The 26,996-nt window shown below is 40.6% G+C and overlaps 2 protein-coding genes across 3 annotated transcripts in view; one reads left to right on the top strand and one right to left on the bottom strand.

The window, feature by feature from the left end:
- Positions 1 to 7,556, top strand: part of VIRMA (vir like m6A methyltransferase associated) — a 32,291-nt gene extending 24,735 nt beyond the window's left edge. The window contains exons 19-24 of the mRNA XM_053940977.1: positions 1,222 to 1,382; positions 1,639 to 1,735; positions 2,641 to 2,807; positions 2,967 to 3,298; positions 4,143 to 4,286; positions 4,741 to 7,556. Coding sequence (XP_053796952.1) covers positions 1,222 to 1,382; positions 1,639 to 1,735; positions 2,641 to 2,807; positions 2,967 to 3,298; positions 4,143 to 4,286; positions 4,741 to 4,898 — 1,059 coding nt within the window. The 3' untranslated portion in view covers positions 4,899 to 7,556. The remainder of the gene's footprint in view (positions 1 to 1,221; positions 1,383 to 1,638; positions 1,736 to 2,640; positions 2,808 to 2,966; positions 3,299 to 4,142; positions 4,287 to 4,740) is intronic.
- A 448-nt stretch (positions 7,557 to 8,004) lies between these two features.
- Positions 8,005 to 26,859, bottom strand: LOC128787263 (RING finger protein 151-like). Of its 2 annotated transcripts, XM_053941285.1 has the most exons (8): positions 26,791 to 26,859; positions 25,336 to 25,410; positions 22,529 to 22,640; positions 21,342 to 21,565; positions 20,001 to 20,140; positions 18,053 to 18,215; positions 16,592 to 16,712; positions 8,005 to 15,629 (listed from the first exon to the last, which is right to left on the bottom strand). In XM_053941285.1, exons 4-8 carry the CDS (start codon positions 21,545 to 21,547, stop codon positions 15,396 to 15,398), a joined length of 864 nt encoding a protein of 287 aa, XP_053797260.1. In that variant the 5' UTR covers positions 21,548 to 21,565; positions 22,529 to 22,640; positions 25,336 to 25,410; positions 26,791 to 26,859; the 3' UTR covers positions 8,005 to 15,395. The 2 variants fall into 2 exon arrangements, with proteins under 2 accessions (XP_053797260.1, XP_053797270.1); XM_053941295.1 differs by lacking the exon at positions 25,336 to 25,410.
- Positions 26,860 to 26,996: the final 137 nt, after the last annotated feature.

The following is a 26,996-nucleotide window of genomic DNA, read 5'->3' as shown; positions in this document are numbered from 1 at the left end:
AGGCTGGGCTGACAAGGACCAGGTGAATGTGTTGGTTGATAGGTTAAATGTGGACCGACAGTGAAGGGTCACTAGAAACAGGTGAGTGAGTGTGTTCTCAGCCATCCTGGAAGGAGCATGGTCAGCACACCCAGGGGCCTTGTCTCCCACCACAGAATGCTGCTGAGCTCTCATGTGGAGTGTTGTGTTTACCTGTGACCAGCTTTGCCCTCTCACCAGTTCTAGAGGGAAACGGGAGAGAGTTCTACTGAGGTGGTCAGGGACCTACAGCACATGTGCTAGAGAGAGAGGAGGAAGAAGCTGGGCTTATTTAGCCTGGTGAAGAGGGCTCAGGAACTATTTCAGAGTTTGCCACAGCTGTTTGGGAAGATAGTAACAAAGATGGTGGAATCAAACTTCTTTTGGTAATTCCAGATGATAAATCAAGGGGCAATGCCCCCAGATTGTGGCTTCAGAGGTTCAGGTTGACATTAGGGGGAAAAAAAAAATTAATCACTGAGAGAGAAGTGAAGCACTGAACAGGTCAGTGGGTCTGTGGGCTCTCTGTCACTGGAACTTTTTTTAGACGTGACTGGATAAAGTTATGGCTGACCTGACCTGGCTTTGATGATAGTCCTGCTTCCAGCAGTGATGGTGTGGACTGGACTAGAGGACGTGCAGAATTCAATGCATCCAACTTTTCTGTGACTATAATTGCAAACTTAACTCTGATATTCAAATCTGATTCTATGTAACTGATGGCAGCCATGCAGTAGATGGCTAATTTAAGAGAGTCCGTGAAACAGCTGCTCCACAGCCTATTGATCACAAATGCCTTTCAAGTGCTATATTCCCTCCTGTCCCTTCCCTGGCTGCCTACATCTATTAGCTAAGAGATTAAAAGCCACAATTGTTCTGAATGAGGAACAGCACACACAGCATTGGAATGCTTTAACAGAGAGCTTTTTAAATAAAACCTGGGTCAGTGTCTTCCTTGGGACTGCTATAAAGGATATTGCATCAGTTGGGAATGAAACCTAGAATGTGCATGTGGTGACATAATATGTTTAATACCACACCTAGGAGCTTTCTGTTGTTGTTTGTGTACTCAGGTGTCTTAGTTTTACTATTTATGCTAGGTAGACTGTTGTATAGTACCTCCCCCTTTTTTTAATAAATAAGCAAAACATTATTCCTTCTCTGAAGAGGGGAAAAATTCTGACTTGTTCTGTGTTGACATAGGATCGTTCTAAGGAAGATGATGGCCTTGAATCCTTACTGGACAACATTGTTGGAGTAAGGCAGATGTTGGAATCAGCAGGTGATTCTTGTCCACTGAGTGACCAAGATGTTGAGCCTACTCTTTCTGCACCAGACTCTCTTCAGAATTTGTTTAACAACAGGTAAAATGATTGAGTGTGTCAGCATTTTACCTGTGATTTATTTGAGAAAATTGAGTAATTTATACATATGTAAATTAAGTACATTAAAAACAGGATGTAGCACTGTTGTCACTGCTACCTATGAGTCCCAATGTATTTAATGTCATGTGTGAAGGGCAGGGCAGTGATGTTCACCCCAGGTCCCTGTGGTGCTGTGTACGCTTGCAGTTGGTTGTGGTTCATAACCAAACAGGCCTTTGGCATTGTTTTGTTGTAGGACCACGTACGTGTTGGCAGATGTGATGGATGACCAGCTGAAGTCCATGTGGTTCTCACCCTTTCAGGCTGAAGAAATAGACACTGACCTGGATATGGTAAAAGGCTTCATTAATGTATCTGAAGTGGATTTAAAAATGTGGGTTAATCTGAACTAGTAGCATCAGAAATTCATGTGGCCAAATGGTTTGTTTTCCTGAGCTCACCTTTCTAACTTTACCCAGATAGAGGTTGGCATTTGTTAAAAGGGTTATCAAATGCCTTCAGATTGACTTGGAAGCTGCTACAAAATTGCAGTACCGTAGGGGAACAGTTGCTGTGTCAGTCCCAAACTGCTTTTGCACTGGGGTTGAAGCTTTTCATCAGTTTGGATTAAATGTAGAAAAAAAAGTGATTTCGTTTCTTCTCCTTGCTTGTTTTCTGTCATTGCATTAATATCCGCAAGAGCCTGATAGCTTCACTTTTTTTTATTTAAATATTTGTTCTGATGTGACAAAAGTGAGAAACAAAAATTAAACTACCTGCACAAAAGCTTTTCACAATTTCTGAAACTTATAATCTAAACTTTAAAGTGAATAGTGAAAAATACAGTAGCATTCCTGTTTTTTTAGGTCTAAGGAATTGGCAATGTCTTAATTTCTTGTGTGAGAAATAATCAGTTTCTGTTGACTTCATTGAATTAATTCTTTTTTAGTTTTACTCTTTGAATTTATGTGCAAAGATAGTTATGTTTTAATTTCTTAAGCAAAACCAAAACTATATAAAAGTGACATTATTAATATAGAGCTGTATCTTAAGCAAGGGAATTGTCCCACTGTGGGTCATTAAGTGACAAGACAGATGTTCATATTTCAGAACTATGCCCTTCACTCCTTTTGTGTTCAGATCTGTCAAAATAATTTTGCTGCAGCTCTGCTGCATTTTTTGTTTTGTTACTGCTGCTCTTTTTTTCTTTTTTGGAGGTGCTAGTAATGATTGTTTTGATTAAACTCTCTCTTTGAAGGTAAAAGTTGACTTAATTGAACTGTCAGAGAAGGGCTGCAGTGACTTTGACTTGCAAGCTGAATTAGAGAGGTCATTTTTGTCAGAACCATCATCTCCTGGACGCACAAAAACCACAAAAGGGTTCAAGCTCGGCAAGCACAAGCATGAGACCTTCATAACTTCAAGGTAAAATGAGTTTAATGAGTTAACAGAGTCTTCAACATTGATTTGTATGTTGTCAAAATGTCAAATACCTTTCAAATTGGATCTCCAGTATGGAGAATGCCTGACCATCAATGGTAAGAGTGTTATATTAGCTAACTAAATCATGGTTTGTCATGACAGTGGGAAATCTGAATACATAGAGCCTGCAAAGAGAGCTCATGTTGTGCCACCACCCAGAGGAAGAGGAAGGGGAGGATTTGGACAAGGAATTCGACCGCACGATATCTTCCGTCAGAGGAAACAGAACACAAGCAGGCCACCCTCCATGCATGTGGATGATTTTGTTGCTGCAGAGAGCAAAGAAGTGGTTGCTCCAGATGGGATACCACCAGCCAAAAGGCCACCAAAAGTGTCACAGAAGATTTCTTCACGTGGTGGGTTCTCAGGGAATCGTGGAGGACGAGGAGCTTTTCACAGTCAGAACAGGTTCTTTACACCACCTGCTTCAAAAGGTATGTTGGTTCCTGTATTAGAACTGGAGTAGATGCATGCTAAGATTGCTTCAGTAATACTAACCCAATTTCCTAGCAGTTCATCATCCCTGTTGTGAGATCTTCCTGAAGCAGTGTTATTGCAATGAGTTATTTAGCACCAGGAAAGATTGTCTTAAAGGTGAGAACCTCTAAAGCTGTACATTTGAAACAAGGCTGTGAATTCCCATGCTGCCTTTCTGCCTCTCTTTTACAAAAGGAGTCAGCTGATTCAGCAACTCTTGGAGTGCTTCCCTGCCTTATGTGACACGGTAGTTTCTGAAATCAAGCACCACAGTACATCTCTGGGTTTAAATGAGGCTTTGGAATAAAAGGATAGGAGATCCTGACAAGAATAAGATGCAATTTTCAGTGAACCTGGAGATTGTAACCTACAGAGTGTTAAATTTCTTTCATACATAGACAAGATTGCGTTCCTTTTCCTTCCATCCCATACTTAGGGCAAGTCCTTGCAAAGTAAAACCAGAAAATACTTCTATTCATAAAGTTATAAATACTAGGATTTATTTAATCATAAAATTTGAAAGTATAAGAGTGTGTCTTATGCTAGATAATGTGCTAGATAATGTGAATTCTTTTCAACTTGATTGCCTCATAAATCGATCTGTTCCCCTGATTGTGTGCAGAATAGAGTAACTTGTAGACTTCAAGTGGAATACTGCAGGTATGTTGATACTGAGTATCTTTATTTGAATTGTGTAAATATTATGTTACCACCCTGAGTATTGCAAAGATTGAAATGGAAAACAACCCAAACCCAGCGATGTTTGCTCAACAGTGTGTTGGTTTTTCTTTCCCTATCTAGGAAATTACAGTCGTCGTGAAGGTGCTCGAGGCTCCAGTTGGAGTGCACAGAGTACGCCCAGGGGAACCTACAATGACAGTAGAGGTGGTCAAAGCAATTTTAACAGGGGTCCACTGCCACCACTGAGACCATTAAGTTCAGCAGGTACATGGTATTCATATGGGCATCGAACTATAGAGAATTCCTTGAATTTCATTTTTGCTTTACAAATGAAACCATGCAAGGATGCTGCAGACACCTTGAAATTCAGCAAATGTTTTAAGCATATATGAACAGTTGTCACTGAGACTGTGTCAGATACGTGCTTTCGTACGAACTGCCCTGTAACCTATAAAACTTGCTGAATTGAACACTTGATCGCAGAACCTTAATTTTGCACTCAGACTTTTGTCATTCGATTGTCTTCGTACCTCCATGATAATCATAGCGCAATTAAAGCAGCAATGCTTGCCTAAAAGAAAAGTGAAAATTAAAAGGAGGAAACAGACGCTGTTTGTATCTCATCCTGGTTTTGTTTCTTACGCTTTCGCAGCAGCTACTCCGCCTAGGGCTTTTTTTTTTTTTTTTTCCAACTGAGTATACTTTTCTTTGCTTTAAGGCTACCGACCGAGTCCTCGCGATCGTGCTTCCAGAGGCCGTGGAGGAATTGGACCGTCTTGGACAAGTGCTAATAGTAGTAGCAGTGGTGGCTCAAGAGGGAAATTTGTTAGTGGAGGCAGTGGAAGAGGTCGTCATGTACGTTCCTTCACACGATAAAATAAGACCAATGGTGGAACAGCTCAACCTTGTGGACTTCTGTGAAGATGACAAAGAAAGCAGCGTCACTAACGGACCAATTCAGAGTTTCTGGTATCTGGAGGACACCAAGAGAATATTTTTGTCTGAAGAAAAAGCTTTTGTTTGATACAAGAATTGAAATTTCAATAAAAATCAAGACTTTTTGTGTACAATTGTAAATTTTTTGTTCCTTTTGAAAGAATGTTTCAATTTTTTTGTGGATTTCAGTAGACAATACTCAGTAAAGCACCTCTTTGAGTTAAGACTTGAAGGACTTCTTAAATATTCATTGTGCCAAAAGAAAGGTGCAAGTGTTTTGTGGATGGCTTATTACTGCAAGAAAATTAAAAAATATGTATGTATGGCAATTTTGGGTTTTTTTTGTTCCTCTCAGGTATACCATTAGCTCTTTTTTTCCTTTGTTATTTTGTTAGCCAGTCTGGGGTATTAATGAATGAGGTGTGACTGCCAGCAGGTGAAGTAGCCAATAATGAATCTGTTAAAGTATACAAATGTAAATGTAATTTATTTAGGTTTTATTGTACATCTTGGGAAATGACATTAGAAACTTCTAAGTCCCACACCAGGTAAAATTTGAATAAAATCTGTCACTAACTTCAGGGAGAATAAGTCAACATTCCATCACTTACTTTCCAAGTCCAGCTCATGCATTAGGAGCACAGGAGTTACTTCACTGGAAAGCAGCATATACTTTCAGTTAAAAAGCAAATACTCATACCCTTAGAGTACCTGGAGTTAATTTGTTCCCTGCCTCTCCTCTGCCTAACATAGTTGAGGAGAGGGCAGAGACACAGATATATAACCTGAGCCAACATGTAGTCAGGTAGTGACGTTAAACCTGGTCTATAAAGAGGTGGAGTTTTGTTCTGTGATTAGATGAAGATACAGTGCAAAAAGAAAAAGGAGGAATAGGAATTAATAAAGAAATATCATTACTAAATTAAATTCTGAATTTATTTTCATGTTGAATTCAGTGAAGTAAGGTTTTATGTGTTTGCATTCCTATGGGTTTCATAGAATTAACAGATTATCAGTAGCCATTGCATTTTTGGACAGGGTGGGGTAGCCTAAAGGCCACATGCAATATTTGCAAATGAGCTCCACTGTCAGACTTAAGTTTGATTTTCACTTATGTTTGGTCTGTTGACATTACAGAAGTGCTATAGAAGGGTCTTACTCTACTTAGATACTGCCCACACCGTATTTTAAGTGTTTCTAAAGTATGGTAATATGTTAAATTGAAATTATTTTACCTTTATGCTGCCGGACTAAATTAAGTAGGCTTTTAATTTGATACACAGAAGGTCCCTATTAGCTGTATTTTTCCTGTGTGGAGACTCTGAGGCTGTCCCACTGCTTGAGAGGTGATTGAATAATCTATGAAAGTTGGAAATGTCCATGAATTGACTGGGTGCACCTACAGGGAACAGTATTGGTTCTTTAAAGGTTTAACCTTATTTAAAATAACATGGACAAATTCGGATTGGAAGCTAAACAATTTTCTGAATGATAAAATAAGAGGGAGATGTAATTTTACTAATAATGACTAAAATGGGTGGAGCTTTCACAGGCATTACTGTTATTAATGCTATTTTTTAAGGAGAACTGCATAAATATTTTTACAGCTGACTCACTCCTTTATACCATTTGTTTAAGGTGGTTTTATTTTTTTAGAAATTTTACTGTTTTCAAAACTAGCAGGGATATAAATAATTTGGCTTCTGTCAGGGAATTTGAAATGAAAAGTAAAGTGTCAAGCATGGAATAAATACGTAAATATTCAGTACTGGTTCTTCAGAGTTTAAAATATACAGCATGTCACATTAGTAATTTTCAAACTAGGAGGAAATAAAGGGTTGGTTACATTGGTGTACCAGAGCTGTGTAAATTTAAACTTGAAAAAAGAAGTGTGTGTATATCATGTTTTTTGTTTTGTTATCTTTTTTACTGATGAATTTAGTTCTGTGACCCTTCAATACAAAGTGGCTCCTTTCATGGATAAATCCAGCATGAAATAATGCTGTTTAAAACTCAGGTGTTACTTGGTTTGCTTTTTAAAATGGGATTGCTACCATGAGTAAATAACACTTCAAAGAAGTGTTCAATTTTGCTTTTGATACTCTGGCTAAAAAAAGACATTTCCAAGTTTTGTTTCCTGACTGGAACACCAGGAAGTGGCTAACTTCAGAGACTCCTGTAGCTTACTTGATGAGCAGACCAGTGGGAGGAGGGCGAGTGAGGCAGAAGAGATCTCCAGTGCAGCACGGAGAGACAAAGGCACAGTCTGTGTGTGGCAGAAGGGTGAGACAAGTTGTGTGCGTTTGTTTTTGCTTCCATAATCTTTAGCTGCTGTGCAGTCTGAAATGTGGCTGAGGGCCAGGTGTACATGGAGAGGTGTAGGAGATAAACAAGTTAGCAGCCCAGATCCTGGTCTCTGGTTGTGCCATGTTGGCTTTCAGCCTTTTTTTTTTCCTGCTGAGTAACTCCTCCATCAGGTAAGAGAACATGTCTAGTGGGTGAAGACAGAGGACTGCATGCAACAAATTCCTGCTTGAGTGCCCCATGTCCAGATTGCTCATGTTTAAGCAAATAAAGCTCTGTTTTTTGCTCTTCTTACATGTTCCCACCAGGGCTTTTGTAGTGGCCATAAAAAAACTTGCATTAGGGGTAAGATTCCTGCAGTTGATGGACAGAGACTGAATTTTTCCCTTCTTACCCCTTCATTGTCCTATTGTCTGTGCAGGACTGGAGTGTCGTACTCCAGGAATTCTCAAATCTTTGCCAGTACTTTGCCTTCCAAGCAGCTGCTTATCCCATTCAGAAACTCCCACCTGTGAGGTGGGAGGGAAACCTAGAGAAGGGATAGTTTGACTGAACACCTGCTTTGTTTATTGCTCCCTCTAGGAGGGAAAATGCAGCCTTGCCAACTCCAGGGCACCAAGCCTGTAATTGCAGTGCATTTGTGACTCCTGTGCTCTGCAGGCCAATGTACCTAAATGCTGCTATTCCATTTGATAAAGAGGGTACTCAAACTTCTGTACAGAATGAAGTGAACCAAAGTGTGTTAATTATAGCATAGACTCTTTATTAGTTCAACTTTTATACAAAGTGTACTTCAAAGTGATACAAAGTGTTACCATTTCTTATACATACTAGAGATTAAGATCTGTTAAGTGCTGGTTTATCCTTGTGCATATAAAGGTAGAAAATGTAAATAGACTGGCAGCGACCCATAATGCTGGAAGACAGTTCAATGTTTGCTCAGTTAATAGAAAGTTGCATAGAATTGTAGGTCTTTTATAAAGGCATCTTCTGCGTGGTAAAATCTCCCTGACCTACCGTACTCCATCTGACACCAGTACGGGAGAAAGGCAAGGCTAGTACTGCTCCTTGTCAATACTACCCAGCACTTCTAAGGAAAGCGGCTGTAGAGAAGCACCATGCCAGAAACATCCAAGAGGACAGCACATGGAGAATTTCATTTGCAAGGCTACCAATTTCTATAAATTGTAGGAACTGTTTACAACCAGGGACTATTAAAATGTTACTTCATACAAACACCTAAGAATAGTTCAGATAAAACCACTTCTGGCCAGTCAAAATACATCACTATAGCAGGTATTTTGCTTGACTGTGCAATTCCCTTCCCTTCTATGCTGTCAAGAAACTCTTGTATATGGAAGTTCCACATACCTTACTTAACAACTTGTTCTGACTTTTGTTTCTGCATCTCCCAGGCTTGGTACTGTGACATTGTGTACCCACCTAACTGTGGGTAAAGACTTAATCTCCATTTAATTCTAATGCCATGTTAACTCCCTGCCACACACTGGCAGCTCACACTGGTAAGGTGGCTGGTGGCACAAGCTGGTGAAGCCACATCTCTGCTTTTGGGCTGAAGAAAAAATCACACCACACTTCTTCTCTCTTTTTACTCTCCCTCTTCCAGCTGCAAAAAGCCAGAAGCAGCAATTCAAAATACAACAATTTGCACAGTTACTGGTACACTTGGAGCAGCAGTTCCACTTGTGAGGAAATGGAACTGATTAATGTGTGTTTTAGTATGAGAACAGTAATACCAGTAATTCCATGCTGGAATCCTCCTGTAATGCACTTTCAGCAGTGTCTCATATAACGCTGAAGTATGATCATGACTAGGAAAGTATAGTTTTCAAGTGAATGTCTTGAACTTATGTCAAGTCTAGTACAATATCTGGAGTCTTAGTTTTTATGAACAGGATTAACAGACTATTTGAAAGAAAAAAAAAATCCCTTGCTGCTGCCAACTGCTATTAAGAGCTGCATAATACATGAGACTGGAAAAGCAAAAAGTAGATGAAATATTAACATAACAGGCTATTTAATGTCAGTCTAGTCAATTGTAAGACAAGTCAAATGATGATGATACCTCAGCAATGCCACCCGGTGAAGAGTTCGTTAGCAGAGGAAAATCTGAAGTGCAAACTGTTATCAACCCAGAGGAACGGCATAAACCTTAAAGTCACCAGAGGGACCTGATGCCATTAGCTACTGTGTGCCTATTTACAACATCTCTGAAAGTGCTTCTTTGCTGCTAAAGGAAGCCCAAACTGACAGCCCATGCCAGCAGCTGGTGGACCCAAAGCGTTGCCACATTTCCACACTGGAAGTTCAGACTGTCAGAGCTTGATAGCACAGCAGAAAGTCCTTCCTTGCCACCTAGGACATGTTTTCTCACGCAGTTTCATGTCCATCATTTAGAGAAAAGACAGCAGGCCAAATCCTAAGTAAACATTAAATAAACCATATTTCCCATACCAGGAGGAATTTAGTCAGAAATGTGTGGGTGAGTTTCTAAAGCAAACAAATGCAGAGATCCCATTACAGGGAATGCACAGAGCAAATAACTTGCTTTCTTCTGTAGTCACAACAGAAAAGATTGGGTTACTGCCCACTAACTCAGGAAAGATGATCCAGCTCATCAAGTTCTAATGGATTCTGAAGTAATTTTCTTCTTTACATTAGGCAAAGCAGATAAAGTCACATCACAACCACACAGTTACAGTACACAGAAAAGCACTAACTGAATCTAATAGTATGAAATCTGGTGTTGTGAAAAAGCTTGAAAATAAGCGTGAATGCTGCAATAATGTCACGCAGAGCACAGACATTCACAGCTTGCTTGTTAGAACACAAGAGTAACAGCACTCTTACTTTCTACCTATTGCTTTAATACACACACTGATGTAAGTGAACTGACCACTGAACATTTAATGTGAATGAAGGTCTTCCCAAATTATACCTACTGGTTTACTGTTTTAGATTATTAAATATGGCGGCTGCTTAAGAGATGTGCTATGGCATGAATTGGTGAGATTGCTAATGCCCCAAATACTCTCAATTACTTTACAGAAGAGCTATTTATGTCAGTTTTTAAATACACAAGACCAGTTTTTAAATACATAAGACCTGAATATGTGCACATCTGCCTCAGTGGTACTAAAGAAACAGCAAGTTAGAAGGATTTATTAATGCCCGAAATTCAGACAGCTCTGACCACAAATCTTCATAATGTAGACTATGTGCTAAAGAAGATTACTGCCTCTCTCTTTGGTTATGCTATTAGCTATAAAAGCATTGCTATGAGTGACAGCAAGGCATGCACAGTAATGCAGTTGCTTTCTAAACAATAAAATTCCACCACAAGGTGGTTGAACCTGCACACATTTTCCTGAGCCTCCAAAACTGATTTAATACATTAAGTAAACAGAAGGCCAGATATCTCTATAGTTAGTTCACTGATGAACTGAGAATATGGCTTAGCTATACCACTAAAAGCAACATGAACAGGCTGTGTAAAAAGTTTGGAGAAAGTCTTGGAACAGATTTCTCATGCAGTGCTTACAGATAAATGCCTCCTTGATTTGTGGGTCTGTTAAAAAATCCTATTGCAAACTTTGAATCATAGAATCATCAAGAGTGAAGGAGACCAAGTTCAACTGCCAACCCAGAACTAGCCCTGCAACCCCAAAACCACTGCTCAGCCCCAGATCCTGACAACTCTTCAACACCTCCAGGGACGGTGACTCCACCAGCTCCCTGGGCACCGTATTCCAACTCCTGACCACCCTAACAGTGAATTTTTTTTTCTAACATCTAATCTGAATCTCCTCTGCCTGAGCTTAACGCCATTTCCTCTTATCCTCTCACTGTAGACACAGTAGTAGAGACCAGTCCCCACCTGGCTACACCCTCCTCTCAGGGAGTTGTAGAGAGTGAAGAGGTGTCCCTTGAGCCTGCTCCTCTCTAGACTAAACAAACCCAGCTCTTTCAGCTGCTCCTCACAAGACAAGCTATCTAGACCTTTCATGAGCTTTGTTGCCCTTTGCTGGACGCGCTTCAGCATTTCAAGTTCCTTTTCAAAGTGAAGGGCCAAAACTGGATACAGCACTCAAGGTGTGGCCTCACCAGTGCCAAATACAGAGGGACAATCACTGCCACACTATTTCTGATACAGACCAGGATGCCATTTGCCTTCTTGACCACCTGGGCACACGTTGGCTCATATTAACCTGGTTGTCAGCCACACACCCAAGTCCCTTTCTGCTCTCTCGAGCCACTCTGTCCTCAGCCTGTAGCACTGCATGGGGTTGTTGCAACCTAAGAGCAGGACCCAGCACTTCGCCTTACTGAACCTCATGCACTCATCCTTGGCACATTTGATCAAGTCTGTCCAGGTCTGTCTGTAGAGCCTTCCTACCCTTGAGCAGATCAACACTCCCATCTGACCTGGTGTTGTCTGCAAATTTACTCAGGATGCACTCAATCCCCACGTCCAGATCATTAATAATGGTGTTAAACAGGACTGGCCTAAATACTGGGCCCTAGCCACTAGAGACCAGCTGCCGAACAGACTTAGCTCCATTCCCCACCACTCTCTGGGCCTGACAACCAGCCAACTTTTTATCCATTGGAGAGTCCACCCATTCAAGTCCCACGCAGCCAGTCTTTCTAGGACGCTGTGGAAGATGGTGTGAAATGCATTACCGAAGTCTAGATAGACAACATCCACAGTCTTTCCCTCGTCTTCTCAGCAGGTCACTTAGTCATATGAGATCAGATCAGTCAATCAGGACCTGCCTTTCTTCAATCTATGTTGTCTGGGCTTGATCCCTTGGTTGTCCTGCATGTGCCATGTAATGGCACTCAGGATGATCTCTTCCAGAACCTTGCCCAGAGCTGAGGTCAGGCTGAACAGGCCTGTAGATCTCCAGATCATCCTTCCAACCATTCTTGTAGATGGGTGTTACATCTGCTAATCTCCAGTCAGCTGAAACTTCTCCAGTTAAACAGGACTGCTGATAGATGATTTAAAGTGTTTTGACAAATTTACAAAAGTCACAGAATCTAGGTTGGAAGAGACCTTCAAGATCATTGAGTCCAACCCATGCCCTTACACCACAATTAAACCATGGCACTGAGTGCCAGTCTTTTTTTAAACACATCCAGGGATAGTGACTCCACCACTTCCCCAGGTAGACCATTCCAGAACTTTATCACTCTATCCATGAAAAACTTTTTCCTAATATCCAACCTATATTTCCCTTGGTACAGCTTTAGGCTGTGTCCTCCCATTCTGTCAGTTGCTGCTTGGAGAAAGAGACGAACCCCCCACCTGACTACAGCCACCTTTCAGGAAGTTGTGCAGAGTGATAAGGTCACCCCCAAGTCTCCTTTTCTCCAGGCTGAACACACCCAGCTCCCTCAGTCATTCCTCACAGGGCTTGTGTTCCAAGCCCCTCACCAGCCTCGTTGCCTCCTCTGGACGCGCTCAAGCATCCCAACGTCCTTCCCAAATTGAGGGACCAGAACTGGACACAGCACTCAACGCACAGCCTCACCAGTGCCAGTGAGTACTTTTGCCAGTTCCCTCATTACTCTGGGGTGGATCCCATCAGGGCCCATAGCCCTGTGAGTGTCTAACTGGCACAGCAGGTCACTGAACATCTTGTCCTGGACTATGGGGACTTCACTCATCTGTCCATCAACAACTTCCATCTCAGGGAGCTGGGTATCCTGAGGACAACTGATTCTGATATTGAAGACCAAGGCAAAGAAGGCATTAAGTACCTCTGCTTTTTCCTTAAACCCTGTCACTACACCATGCTCTGGAGTCAACTAATGGTGGAGACACTCCTAGACCCTCCTTTTGCTGTCCATGTATTTATAGAAACTTTTTTTGTTGTTTTTAACTGTAGTGGCCAAATCAAGTTCTAGTTGGGTTTTGTCCCTTTCGATCTTCTTCCTACATGACCTTGTGATGTCCTTATAGTCCTCCCAAGTTACCTGACCCTTCTTCCAGAGATGACATATTCTCATTTTCACCCCTAAGTTCCAGCTTAAGTTCTCTGTTTAACCATGCTGGTCTTTTTCCTTGACAACTTGTCTTTCCACACATGGGGGACAGTCTGTTCCTGAATATTTAATAATTCCTTTTTAAAGCACATCCAGCCTTCCTGGACTGCATTGGCCTTCAGAACTGACTCCCAAGGGACTTGGTCAATCAATGTTCTAAACAGGCCAAAGTCTGCTCATCAAAGTCCAAGGCAGAAATTTTGCTGGTGCCCTTCCTTACTTCACCCAGCATAGAAAACCCTAACAGTTTGTGGTCACTCTGCCCAAGATGGCTACTGACCATCACATCACCCACCTCCAGAGGCTCATTTACCTGTTGTGTTAGTTAGAAAGCTGTCTTCCACACATTCCAGGAACCCCCTAGGCTGCTTCCTCTCTGCTGTATTTCCAGCAGACATCTGGCAAGTTGAAGTCATCCATGAGCACAAAGGCTGGTGACTGTGACACCTCTGCCAGCTACTTGTAGAACGCCTCATTAGCCTGTTCCTGGCTGGGTGGCCTCTTACAGACTTGCACCAGGACATCTGCCCTGCTGACCTTCCCTGTGATCCTTACCCAGAGGATCAACCTTGTGATCTTCATCACCAATTTCAATACAATCAGAACACTCCCTATTGTACAGTGCTTTCCAACCACATCTCCTGCTTTACCTGTCTCTTTTACAGAGCTTATATCCAGCCATTGCAGCACTCCCATGGGGAGAGTCATCCCACCATGTTTCTGTGATGGTGACAACATTAACACCTTCCTGCTGAACAACTGCTTCCAGCTCCTCCTGCTTGCTGCCCACACTGTGCGTTGGTGTAGATGCACTTTAGCTAGGCCAATGGTTTTGCCCACATCAGACCTGCCACCATAGGTTCATCTCTAGTGATCCTCCACTTTTTGAGGTGCATCTGACTGGTACATTTGCCTCAGGGGAGGTGGAGAATGGCTCTATCAGTCAATCTCTTCCTCAGATGCTCTAATGTCCCTTAACCCTGCCACCCCTCCTTTGAGTTGTACTGCTAAGCAGAGCAGATCACTGACCTACTCACACTCACACAGGTGTGTTCTGTTACCCTCTGATGCCAGAGCCAGGCTCTGGCACTCCCTGAAGCCTGCTTGAGCAGTAACACAGATGTCTGAAGCCCAAGTGACTGTGCAAATATTCATCTCTTGTGCATATCAAGCAGACTTCAACCTGCCACAAGAAAACTAAGAATACTCTAGGTATCTATATATAAAGACATTGGACTGGTCTTATGCTTATGCTCCATACCAAATGGACTGGTCTTATGCTTAAAAGATCCTGTAGAAATACCTGATACTTTCACATATAAAAGCTTCAAATTTTTAAGTAAGAAGCAGATCCATTTCCACAAACTCAAAGTTATTCACACATCTGTTTAAAGGGTTTTAGGTTATTCTACTACCTTGGGCTTTAGTATTAGTCTCTTAAGTGTGTTATCAGCCTTGGAAATGAGAAGAAGCTCTAAAGCAACAGTCAACCTCACCCAAAGCTGTTACATAGCAGAAGAATTACAATTTAAAGTGCTTGCTTTCCACCTTTGAAATAAGACCTTCTACAGACTACAAACAAACCAAATCTTATTAATTTCTATTACTGACTTACTAATTCTACTATTCACTTTTCCCCAAATTAAGTACATTCCAAATGGTCACATTTGCTTTTTTGTTTCAAACAGGGATACTGAAATGGTTTTTTCTTCCTGGTCCATAATAGTCCGTATCTTTGACTTTAAAAGTCTGTAGCTTTCAGTCTTGAAAGATTCCTGTAAGTGGTACAGTAAAGAGAGAATAAATCAAGTCTCCTTTCCCTTTTTATAAAAACATCAGCTAAAAATATGTCTTCCAATTACTGGTTTTAATGACTGATATACCCTCAGGAAAAAAAAATCTTCTGTTTGTTTTTATGGCCCCAAAGGAAACACAGTTGTAATTTAGACATCAAAAAAACCCAAGTAAATCAGAAATTATATAAAGTTTACCAATCATTCAAAGAGAGTAGTTTGCCAGAAGCCAGTATTTGAAGAAAATGCTTTTTGAGCTTAGTACTATTTAGATAACTGTAACTTCCCTAGGTTTTCTTTTTACACTCTCTAGTCGTGTCAAAGGACGGAAATTGGACTTCCTGCTTCCCTCTGCAGTAGTCAATCTACAGTCCTTCTGCAGCCCCTTCAGCAGTTCCATTAACTCCCGTTTTTCCAGCTCTGCCTGCTCCAGCTCTTGACGGTGCTGTCTCTCTGCAGCCATCAGAGACCTTACATCTGACATCATTCGTGACATCTGACTCTGAAATGCAAATACAAATTTACTGCAAGAAACAAATCCTCTTCTAATGATGCTGCAGTGAAGTCGAACTGGCCATGCACATAGGGCGATGAAGTCTTTGGAATAAAAACCACCAAAATAATTTTTTGATAGTGCAGCTAATATACAATTTGAGACACAATCTAGCATTCATCTTGTGGGATGGTCTTGTTCTAAAGATTCCAATATGTTTTTGAAAAATATTTTGTTTTCATATTTTGTTTCTTATGAAGTATGATAAAAACCAGCCAATTTACTCACTTGCTACGTTTATTTTCTATTTCAAGAATCCAAACAAAATATGGTTGTGGTTTTGTTCAGATACATTCTTCAAGGATTTAACATCAAATCCAGTAAAAATAAACATGTAAATTATAAAGTTTTTAAAAACTTTATAAAGCTTTTCAAAACTATTGCTTTAAAAAACATTGTTCTGTGATATAATAAAAAGAGGATGAATAAAAGGGTAAGACAGCCTTGATTGTTACTTGATGAAGTTCACTGTGAACCTTTCTAACCTTCTGACCACAGTGCAAATACCACTGCTGGCAGTACGGCTCTGGGTCAGCTCTGGACTAAGCCACTTTGAATAGCAATTAAAAATGGAGCCGGATGTTTAATTACATCCAGTTTGTGATGTATACTCTACATTTAGACACTGAAATCAGTTTCAGATTGATCTGTTGACAATGTTACACATGAACAGAACACAGATGGAGTACCCAGGTGAGCTCCAGTGAGCCTGAAGCAGATAAACCACAGGAATACAGCATCCAGACTTCTTTTCCACAGAGCTAACCTGGCAAAGCTTTGATGGTTTTGCTTCCCATACTTAATGCCATCTTCCTCTGTATGAGACTTTATTTACAAAATAAGAGACTGCTACAGGGAAAAGCAAAAAGCTAGACTGTTAAGAGAGGGTAAAAAAAAAATATTGTATTTACCTTTAGTTCTTCAATTTCATTTTGCAGAATACTCTCTTTTTGGACCATATGCCTTCTCTGTGAATCTAACCTTGACTCCATCTCATGTTTTGCCTCCTCCACTCTGCAGATCATTTCTGACCTAAAAAGTTTATTTCTCCTTGTTACGTCTTGTAAGCAGAGAAAAGAATGATCTTCAAAATCCAAAAAGCCTTCTTGCAGCCAAACAGACTGAACTGATTCCCATCAAGCTCTACAGGATGTCTCTGTAGAGGTATGATTTAGTAATTTAAAATAAAAAAACCAATAGCATAAAGAAGTGCATTGTGCCCAGGGGCATTAAAGTTCCCATGAGGAGCCTATAGAGGGGCAATCATATCATATTCCTCAAATAATTCCAAGAGCTCAAGAAGGTGTATTTATGACTTTAAGTGATTTTCTGCTGTTTGCCTACAAGTATGTGCTTGCTGAGTGTTATGAAATAGAGGCAACCAAGATAAAAAGTCTGAATCGTGTAGTACTGCTAAACATGTAAGGAAATGAGACAGTGTGAGTGTGTGGACACGGTAGGCACTTACAGACACAGTTTAGTGGTGGGCTTAGCAGTGCTGGATAACTGCTGGACTCAATGATCTTAAAGCTCTTTTGCAATCTAAATGATTCCATGATTCTGTGTAATCTTCACTTTTATGGTGGAAACTAAATGAGAGTATGCAGTAAACTGTTACAGCCTAGTCACTCACACAGCTCCACAGCCAAAACCAGATGGCACTACATTAACCTTTTGAGTTCTGAGACCAGGTAGCAGAATCACTTGTGTCTCAATGCATTTAAACTATATTTGAGCTTGGCTTCACAGCAGTGCTCAAAACCACAACACTTAGGAGCTGAAAGATACAAATGGGAAGGAGCATGAGGGGGAAAAAAAAAGTACAAATGGAATATAATGAAAAGGGAAAGCTACAGAAACATACATAAAAGGAAAACAAGGATGACGGTAAGAAGAGTCATATTCACTGACTGTTAATCTACCAAACTTTAAAAAAATCAGAATTAGACCTTCAGTGGTTGAATCTACCTGTACCTTATACCTTAATAATTACAGATTTTTATCTTCTCAATCTGTAAAAACATGAACTAAATACAATTATTAAATAATGTGGCTTTGTCTTTATAACAGACCAATGGAAAAATTAAATTGCCACCTTCCATTTTCTTAGGTTCTTTGTCATTTTAAATAATAAGGTTGCAGTTCTGTTCAACTGTAAGCAATGGTATTTTAAGATTTATAGTAACTTGGAAAAAAAACCGCATAAATTTGAAGCCTATGCTGACACATAATAAAATTCTGACCTGTTAGCATCAAGTAATTAACAGACCATTTAACACATACCAGAATCCAGTGCTAGTATTTCAAAGTGCTTCATGCAGTGACTTTAAGCCCAGCCCAACAGAGACACGAGAGAAAGAGAAGCTTTGTACCGAAGCAGCTCCAGCTCGGTCCTTAGCTCTGCCACACAGTTGTGCTGCGTGTCGTCTGCGCTGAGCATGGTGTAGCCACAGCCATTGGGGCACTCCCGGCTCCGGTACTCGCACACCGCCAGGTGCCCGTCCAGGTTACGCCGCTCGATCTGCACGGTACAGCCTGAGCAAGGGGGAGCAAGGCAAGACAGCCATCTACAGCAAAAGCATTTTGAGTCATTCCAAACACAATCACTCAAGAAAGGAAGCTGAGAGAAGTGATTTCTTTAGAATGTGAAATATGACAGTTACACATACATAGGTACTAATTCAATGCTGTTAAGAGGTCTTATTAAGATACTTATCCACTAGCTGAAAATACTGAAAGGTTGGAAGGAGGTACTTTCTGTAAAGTCCTCTACTGCTGGTCTGGCATTAAATCAACATCAGTAATGACAATTCTGATGCCAAGCTAAGACACTCGCAGCTTGCCTGTGCTACCATCATAGATTGTAATGACTGGAATTTATAAAGAATACACATGTGTAAAAAAATATTATGCTATCAAACTTAGAGAAAAGTCCAAAGATGTAGTAAAGAGAGATGTGAGATGGAATGTAAACTTGTTTTCCAGACAATTTGTTGGTCTTGTCCATAATGTACCAGACCATAATAATAAGTTAAAACATTTATTTATGAACATTTAATAACTCATACGAATATAGAAATATTTCCACAGAAATTCTAGGATACACACTTTGCAGTTCTGTAGTGATTAAAAGTAAAATGTAAAGAATCAAAAATAAGCACTATATAAATTATTGCTACATTTAATAATCTAAACTTGAAGTTTGTAGTCTCAATTTATGGAGTCAAACTTAGGAAGTTTGTAGTTTAATTGTTGAGGCTCACTTTGCTGAAATACACACATTTAATTTGAAGAGAATATCAACTTAAGGAAACTGAAATACTGAAGTATTGAAACTACCCAACAAACCATGCCAGAAAATGATAAATGAGTTCTCTAGAAGAGCTTTACTAATAAATACAATGATTTGTAATTGAGGTACTCAAACTACACTCCATGTATTCTTGGGAAAGAGTTCAAGAGATGTAAGAGCCTTCACACCCCAAACACCAGATACCCAGTGTGGTGTAAAAACATAAATCTGTGAACACTGTAAAATACATAAATCTGTAAAACACTACTATTTCTGTAGGAAGTAGAACAGGTGAATCAATCATCTGTAGAGGTCACTTCTGAGAAAAATTATAACTGCTAGCAGAGCAATTCTAGTACCTTAATAATCTCACCATTAATTACAATGGCAGATTCAACATCATTAATTAGATTTTAACTTTATCTAGGAACAGAAACATTTCAAATGAATTCAACTGGGAAATTTTAACAGTATGTTCCTTTTTAGAAGTATGTTTTTTTCTCAGGAGGTGTAGCCTTGCTTTAAATAAAAACCTCAACATGAACATTTCTAACTAGAATTTAGCTGAGAATAATTCTTATTTCCAAGATATGTTCTTGTTAAAACTATGTCACAGAGTTGGCAGCTGCACATGCACCAGGCAACCAGGTGTTTTATAAATAAATTATGATCCCTAAGTCTTCTGCATGGGCTACTGCATTCATTCAAACATCAAAACATGCAGTCAGAACTGGAAAACAAACTCATAACTTGACAGAAAGCAAAACTAATGCACTATTACATTTCCATACATTTGAAGTTTATCATATTCATTTTGGTTAGTTTTTGGATAAGAAACAGTTGCTAATCATCATGACTGCCATAAACTGGTACTATATTTTGTTTAAAAACACTGCTTTAAAGAGCAGATCATGCCAAAGCTTTGAATTTCTGTTAGAAAATAATGACCATTGTTGCAGCTGTTGATGGGAACATGACAAATGTGTTTGTTTCATATAAAGGATTCAACTTCTTTGAATATTACTCACCAGCATTGGAGCAAGGTATCTGACTGTACTCACACTCCCTTTCATGCCTGTCTATAGACTCCAGAGAACAAACCATTTCACAGCCATACTCTCTGTTTCTGCAATGTAGCTGAAGACGGTTTAAATCATTTTTCATATATCTACATGCAAAAAAAAAGAATTTGTTCTTAAATCTGGGAACATTATTGAAAATTTTGTATTCTCAACTTTTGGGAAAAGAAAGCAAGATTCTAATCTCCTAATCACATTTCCTAATCACAATTAGGAAAAACTGTGAGTAACTAGTGGAATTTATTTCTTTAAGAATTCAAGTGACCGCATCAGAAAAAAACAGTTAATGAAAAATTCAGTCTCCAAATTTAAATGTGCAAATGAAATCTTTATTTTTGAATAATTTTTAATCATAACCTTTCACTGGCTCGGCAGATATTATCAATAACAAACACCAGGGCTACTCATTTGCCACTGCCCAGGACTACAGTGAGTACAGATAAAAAAAATATCTAAAAATTAAACTCTAGTGCTCTGTCAACACTATAGTGAACTTCCAGATAGTAAAATCTCATGAATGAAAAATTACGTTATGAATACTAACCAAGTTAAATTTACTGTAGCTGGAGACTTTAAATACATAACTGCTAATCTGAGCAAGATTAGATAATGCAGGTGTTAAACAGCAAGCAGCATCTACTGTTGAAACTGTTTTGTTCTGACACTAGCAGGAATTAACAGCTTAAAATAGAACAATTTGTTTGGGAAAAACCAACAACAATCATATGGTCCAAGTGCCTGACCAGTTACAGAAGGCACTAATGAGAGCAGCCTGCTTTACATGACAAGGTGGTTCACAACAGACATTCCTATGTCTAAAGATCTTTTTTAAAAAGGATTTGAAACTCAGAAATTTGGTTCGGGAATTGTTAATTGCAAACCCACTGCAGCATCTAACTAAGACTGAAAAGAAAAGAGGTACAGAGTGTGTAGTGACTGTCATCAAGAGTTGCTTTGCTTGCTGTCTCTAAAATCGAGTATGGAAAAGTTTTGATGCCATAAAGGACATTCAGAATAATATTCAGACAGGTATCTAGAATCAACATTCAAGATATAAAAAGGTGGAGAACAAAGTAAGTGTCCTTTCTGTTTTGAAGTCCTAACACCCTAAAAGTTAGTTACAATAAATAGAAAATGCTAATGCTTTCATGTAAGTAGCTGGTGTCTGCCACAGGCACACTGGATAAAGACAGCCTGAGTGACAGTATCGACAGGAGATGAAGCTGCGCAAGCAAAACTGAGAAATCCTAAATTAATGTAATTTCAACACACAGCAAGATTATTGGATACCTGTAGAGAGGTCTTAGCAAAGACACATCAATCACTTGTCTGTCTTCAGGGCAGTTACTGTGATGAACAAGCCATCCATGGATACAGGCAGTGCAGAAAGCGTGTTCGCAAGGAGCCTGCAGTGGATCTTCTAACACGTCTCGGCAGATGGAGCACAACAGCCCCTCATTAACATAGCCCACGAAGCGCTCAATATCATAACCCATGCTCTCCACACCTTCAACCTATTAAAAAACCCCAAACACACAGAAATAATGCAATCTTTGTGCTGAATCTGTATGGGTAGATCTACAAAGAGGTCTGAAAGCAATTCTAAAAACGCAAAGACTTTAATGTGAATAAAGAAGTGAATGTGTGAATGCAAACAAACATTTACACACTTCAGAGACTTTCAGATTTAAGTGGGAATTTGAGACTTGTACTGCTGGATGTCAGAATCACAATTTTCTATCAAGAAATTTTGAACTCTGAAAGCAAAGACTTTGGCACAGTGGAGCTGCGCTTCCTCTGAATGCTGTAATTGAACATAATTTTATCAGCCACTGTGAAACATACAGTTTCTATTTACATGAATTCTACCTGAAGCAGAAATATCACAGAAGTTCAAATGCAAATGTTTGCTTTCCATTTTAATACCTTTCATTTAATGCCTAACAAACTTACAAAACAGTGTTCTTACCAACAATAGCTGCTGCACTTTCAGCTAGCAAATCGTGGATTGATGAACTGCACATCACTTAAGATGTTGCTTTCATACTGGAAAAAAAGATTCTCTACTCACTGTAGACCTCCATGTCAGAAGGAACAGCATGAAATCTCCACATGCTTAAAGACATACTTAATATTCAGGAAGTAAAAGAAGCCAAAACTGCAGCTAACCCTGAAATCATAAAGAGCTACTGTCTTTTCCTACATGATCTATTTTATAAAACCGAGACGTTTTTGAATGGCTTTGAAAGCTTCGTGAAGAACAACTAATGGGCAATCTGCCTTCATCTAAATACTATAATGAAAAACCTTGTGGAATTTGGTATGACTCCATAGAACTCGCTTAAAAGAATAAGTTTTAGGCTCCAAATTGCTCCTTGACATATAAAGTTACTTCTCTAAACCCAGTGAGACTCGTGAAAGAGGTTTTCATTAGTTGTGACATTTTCTAAATAAAACAGAAAAGGAAGATTTCTTACCTTTGCAGATTTTACTACATAGATACGTAGTTTGCGCAAATACTTCAGAAAGTTTTCTGATCAGTAAGGCATGCAATGTTTCCTTCAGTTTCTCTTCACTGCTTTATTATGCCTATGAGAAAAATTAGAAAGAGTAAGGCTCAGTACTGTTTCCTAAGTTACTGAGTCCTATGCCTAACAAGCCAGCCACTGAATAGATGCTATCCTAACAGCCCATTAAAACCAAGTTTTCCAAAGCAAGCCACTGAAAACCTACAATTCAGTACAGGAGAATTGACTAGATTAGGGTAAAAATAATCATCAGTCTCTGTTTCAATTACTACTGATGCAGATATTTATCACAAAACTGAACACCCTTCTGATGATCAATTTTGAAGCCAGTTTTCTTTGTAAGACTGAAGACAACAGAATTAGTATTATTGAAAAGTAGCAACTGAAATCTGGTAAAATTATATTCCTCAAAAAGATAGAAGTTCCTTATCTACCTGTTCTTATCCAGACATGACAGGCAGTTCATTTTTAAAACAAAATTATTACAAGTTTGTTGTATTGGCAGATATCATTGTTGTGTAGCATAACTAGGGTTGCTCACTTAAAACATCATAAAAGATGCCATTATTAAACCCTTTAAGTTATGCTAGAGGACTTAAACAGCATATATAGATTAGATAATATGAACTGTAAGCCTAACACTTTGCTTTGGTTTGGTGGCTCCCAGAGGATTCTGCTTTTAGAAAACTTTCAAGGACAGATAAGAGAGCACAACTACGTACTTTTACTGTCCTAGAGTTTCTGTTCTACTGGAATTGTGGATGCTGTGAGCTACATTTTGCACAAACACTGCTAGTCCTTGAGGACCAAGTCTTCAAGACACTCTTCAGCATATGTTAGCGAGTTTGAAGACTAATGGAATGCAGAAAAGAGTATTTTTATCAAATGGGGAACAAAAAATTTATTTGTGCTTAACAGAGAAATGAAGTGTAACAGCAACAACAGAATATATATATTATATACATATGTCTCTGTATATAAATATATATAGATGTATAAAGCCCTAGCCAAACTGAAGTTCAAATGAAGAGTGGATGGGAACTTAGAGACAAAAAATACAATCAAGGGGGATTCTTCAGGACATTTTCAAGACTCATATTGGAGCAGCAAAACAGAGTGCTGGAACCTTTGTGGCAATGGATCTGGGACCTATGACAACAGCTGTTACTGAAGTCCCAGACTTCTCCCAGTAGAAGTTTCCTGACCTGAAGAACCAGAGATATTTTCTTATCAACTTCAAGAGATGTGCCTTAGTCAAGAGATAAGCGAAGGGAGAGCATCTGATGAATGTCATGCACTTTAGCAGTACAAACCACTTTACCCAGTATCTTTACCACAAAATGAGATAATTTTCAGCTTCTGCTTATCCCCAGAAACTTCCCTCTTCTCCATTTGACCTCAAAACTTATTTACCCAATTCTACTACAATTCACCAATTGTCACATTCCTTTTTTGATTGCACCTAGAAATTACATTATTTTGTTGAGAAATGTCAGTTGCTTAGTTTAAGCAAGTAATTTCTAAATAGATTAAGACACTTAGAATTATAATACTCTGTGATTTTGAATGCTGTTTGCTTATATCTACTTGCTAAGCACATGTAGCTTGGGTTGCTGGAAGCCTTAGGCTGAAAGCTATGGACTTTTGCCTAGACATGCTTTTGGCTGGAACTGAGTTAACTTTCTTAGCAATTTTCCCAGTAGCTGCTACAGAGCTGTGCTTTGCCTTTAGAATGAGAAGAATGCTGCCAACACACCAATGTTTTAGCTGTTGCTAAGTAATGTTTATCCTAAGTCTAGGACTTTATTTTAGTTTCCCATGCTCTACCGGGGAGCAGGTGCACAAGTAGCACAAACCAGAAGATAAGGAGCTGATGGTCATCAGCAGAAGCTGCAACTCAAGAACAGTTAATAGCCTGCCTGCATGGACATGGACAGAGAATTCAATAAGCTGTTAGAAGACCCCAGACCAAAAATCACCACTGGACTAAAAGGGCTGTGTGAAGAGCATGTAGGGGAGGGTGCATAAATTGTAAGGGTATCATTGTGCAGGGATTTCTTTGTTTGTGAGCAAAAGCACACAAACTGCGACATGCTATTTGCTCTTTATTGTTTCACATGTTTTATTTTTCCCTGCAGTTCTGGACAAGCAAAAATCCCCTCCAGATTTCACAGGTATCAAGCAATTTTTCAACAGTTGTCATCCCACATTGTTTGCCAGACAGATGCACATCCAAAACCAGCCTTGAGTTGTGGACTTCACTGCCCTCAAACAGAGATTTGGTGTGGATATGGTAACAGGGAGAATACAGGTGGGATGTAGTTCCCAACATCATCACATAGCTTGCTAAATGCCTGGCACTAATCAAAGCTATTCCACTGTGAAAGTCAGAACACTGAAATGAAATTAGTGACCTTCATTTCTGCATCTGCAGTAGCTTCTGATTTTTAAGAAATGGTTCTTTTTCATGTGACAGAGCAAAGCATGACTGTTTGAAAGGCTGGAGTAAACCACAACAGAACTACAGATGTGCATGGCTAAGAAAGCATTTTCAGAAATGCTGGAGGAACGGAGTCTATGCAGGGCCCAGGGATGAGGTGACACTGAGACATGACATTTCTTCAGCCTTTATTTTCACAGAGACACACTGTGCTTTGAATCCTGCTATACAGAAGCAATATTTTAGTGTGTTTTTTGCCACTCTGACACTGTAAGCGACTTCAAGCCAGCATCAGTGCCCAAAGGGGCAGACTCACCCCTTCAACTGTGACTGTACAAGTGGTTTCTCAGGCACTTGATGCATCTCTCTCAGTAAGTGACCTGTTTTAAGACTGAATTGGGGAAAAAATTAACTTTGGCAGTTTTATTATGATAGCTCAAGCCTATCTATCCACAAATTAATGTGCTCCCCACCTCTCTCTGCCTCCTCCTTTGAATCAGTGAGAACATTTAATTTGCCCCTTTCCTGAACTGGCTCATGCAACTCACCATATAGACAACTATACCCTGATTTGATTTATTAAGCTAGAATTTCTTGTAGATGGCTCAACAAAAGCTCTAGGGACTGTGTAAGCAGGGCATGACCACGGATAAGAAGCAGACTGTGGTCAAGGGTGCTGAGGGATGCTACTCCCACAGCTCAGCTCCCCAGAGTGGTACATTGGGGAGCTGGATGAACATTTGTGTAAGAGAAAAGGAACAGAGGAGGGTAAGAATAAATGAACAGCAACAGCACCTTACACTGATGCAAAAAACTGTTTTTTTTTTTAAAAAAAGCTTATATAAAAAATACAAGGCAATTTAAGGCCTCTTCCAGGAACTACATAACTACTATAGCTATTTTGACAAAAAACATTTTTGTACAACACTTGCTGTCCTGCAAAACCTAGTCAGAACAGTGCCATCCATGACCTGCCTTGCACAGACCAGAGTCCAGAGAAGGGCAATGGAGTTGGTGAAGGATCTGGAGCACAAATCCTATGAGGAGGGGCTGAGGGAGCTGGGGTTGTTTAGCCTGGAGAAAAAGGCTCAGAGGGGACCTTATCGGTCCGCCTGAAAGGAGACTGTAGCAAGGTGAGGGCTGGTCTCTTCTCCCAGGCGACCAGCGACAGGACGAGAGGCCACCGCTCGGGCTGTGCCGGGGGCTGGGTTTCAAGCTGGACAGCAGGAAGAATTTCTGCTGAAAGGGTGGCCAGCCACTGGAATGAGCTTGATGATCTCAGAGATCTTTTCCAACCTAATTAATTCTGTGAGCACCTTCGAGGCACAAGGTGCAGGGCCGGGCTCTGCCACCCCGAGCCAAGCCCGGGGTCAGAGCAGCTCTCTCCCCCCGGAGCTGTGGGAGGGGGGATTTTGTACAGGGAGCAGGGGAAAGGCCTCCGGATTCGGCCTGGGAAGGCGCTTCAGGGACGGACAACGACCCTAGTCACAGAGCACAGAGCTGGCCTGGAAACATCTGGAGAAGCGACCCGACACCAAGAAACAGCACCTGCGCTGCCTCAGGCAGCGACAAACACCCTTACAGCTGCACACCCACACCCTTCCCGCCGCCTTCCCCACACGGCAGCGATGCCGCCGCCGGCCCGGCACGGGACCCTGACAACCGCTGAGCACTCCCGCCCCAGGCCCAGCCCCGCCCGGGCCCCGCTGCCCCCGCCCGGCCCTCAGCCCTCGCCCCCGGCCCGCTCGGGGCCGCGGCCCCGCTCACTCACCCCGCCCGCCGCCGCTCGCTGTCGCGCAGCCGAGGTTCCCTTTACGGCCGCTCTCGCTTGACGGCGGCGCGGCGGGCAGCCGCTCCGCCATGCTGTGCGCGGCACGGACGCCGCAGGCCGACACCGCGCATGCGCACGGCAGCGCCTCCCGGGGGCGGAAGCGTCTCCCCAGGGTCCCGTCCCGCGGCACGGCCCGCGCGCACGCG

Source organism: Vidua chalybeata, chromosome 1 (assembly GCF_026979565.1).
Source record: "Vidua chalybeata isolate OUT-0048 chromosome 1, bVidCha1 merged haplotype, whole genome shotgun sequence".
NCBI classification, from domain to species: Eukaryota; Metazoa; Chordata; class Aves; order Passeriformes; family Viduidae; genus Vidua; species Vidua chalybeata.
Note: the sequence above shows the minus strand (reverse complement) of the source record. Positions and strands in the feature narration are given on the sequence as shown.

Coding starts and splice junctions, on each gene's coding strand:
- LOC128787263 (XM_053941285.1), bottom strand. CDS start 21,547: ATGGGTTATGATATTGAGCGCTTCGTGGGCTATGTTAATGAGGGGCTG. Junction 18,216..20,000: donor GATACCTTGCTCCAATGCTG/GTGAGTAATATT, acceptor CCCCTTGCTCAG/GCTGTACCGTGCAGATCGAG. Junction 15,630..16,591: donor ATGAAATTGAAGAACTAAAG/GTAAATACAATA, acceptor TTTGCATTTCAG/AGTCAGATGTCACGAATGAT.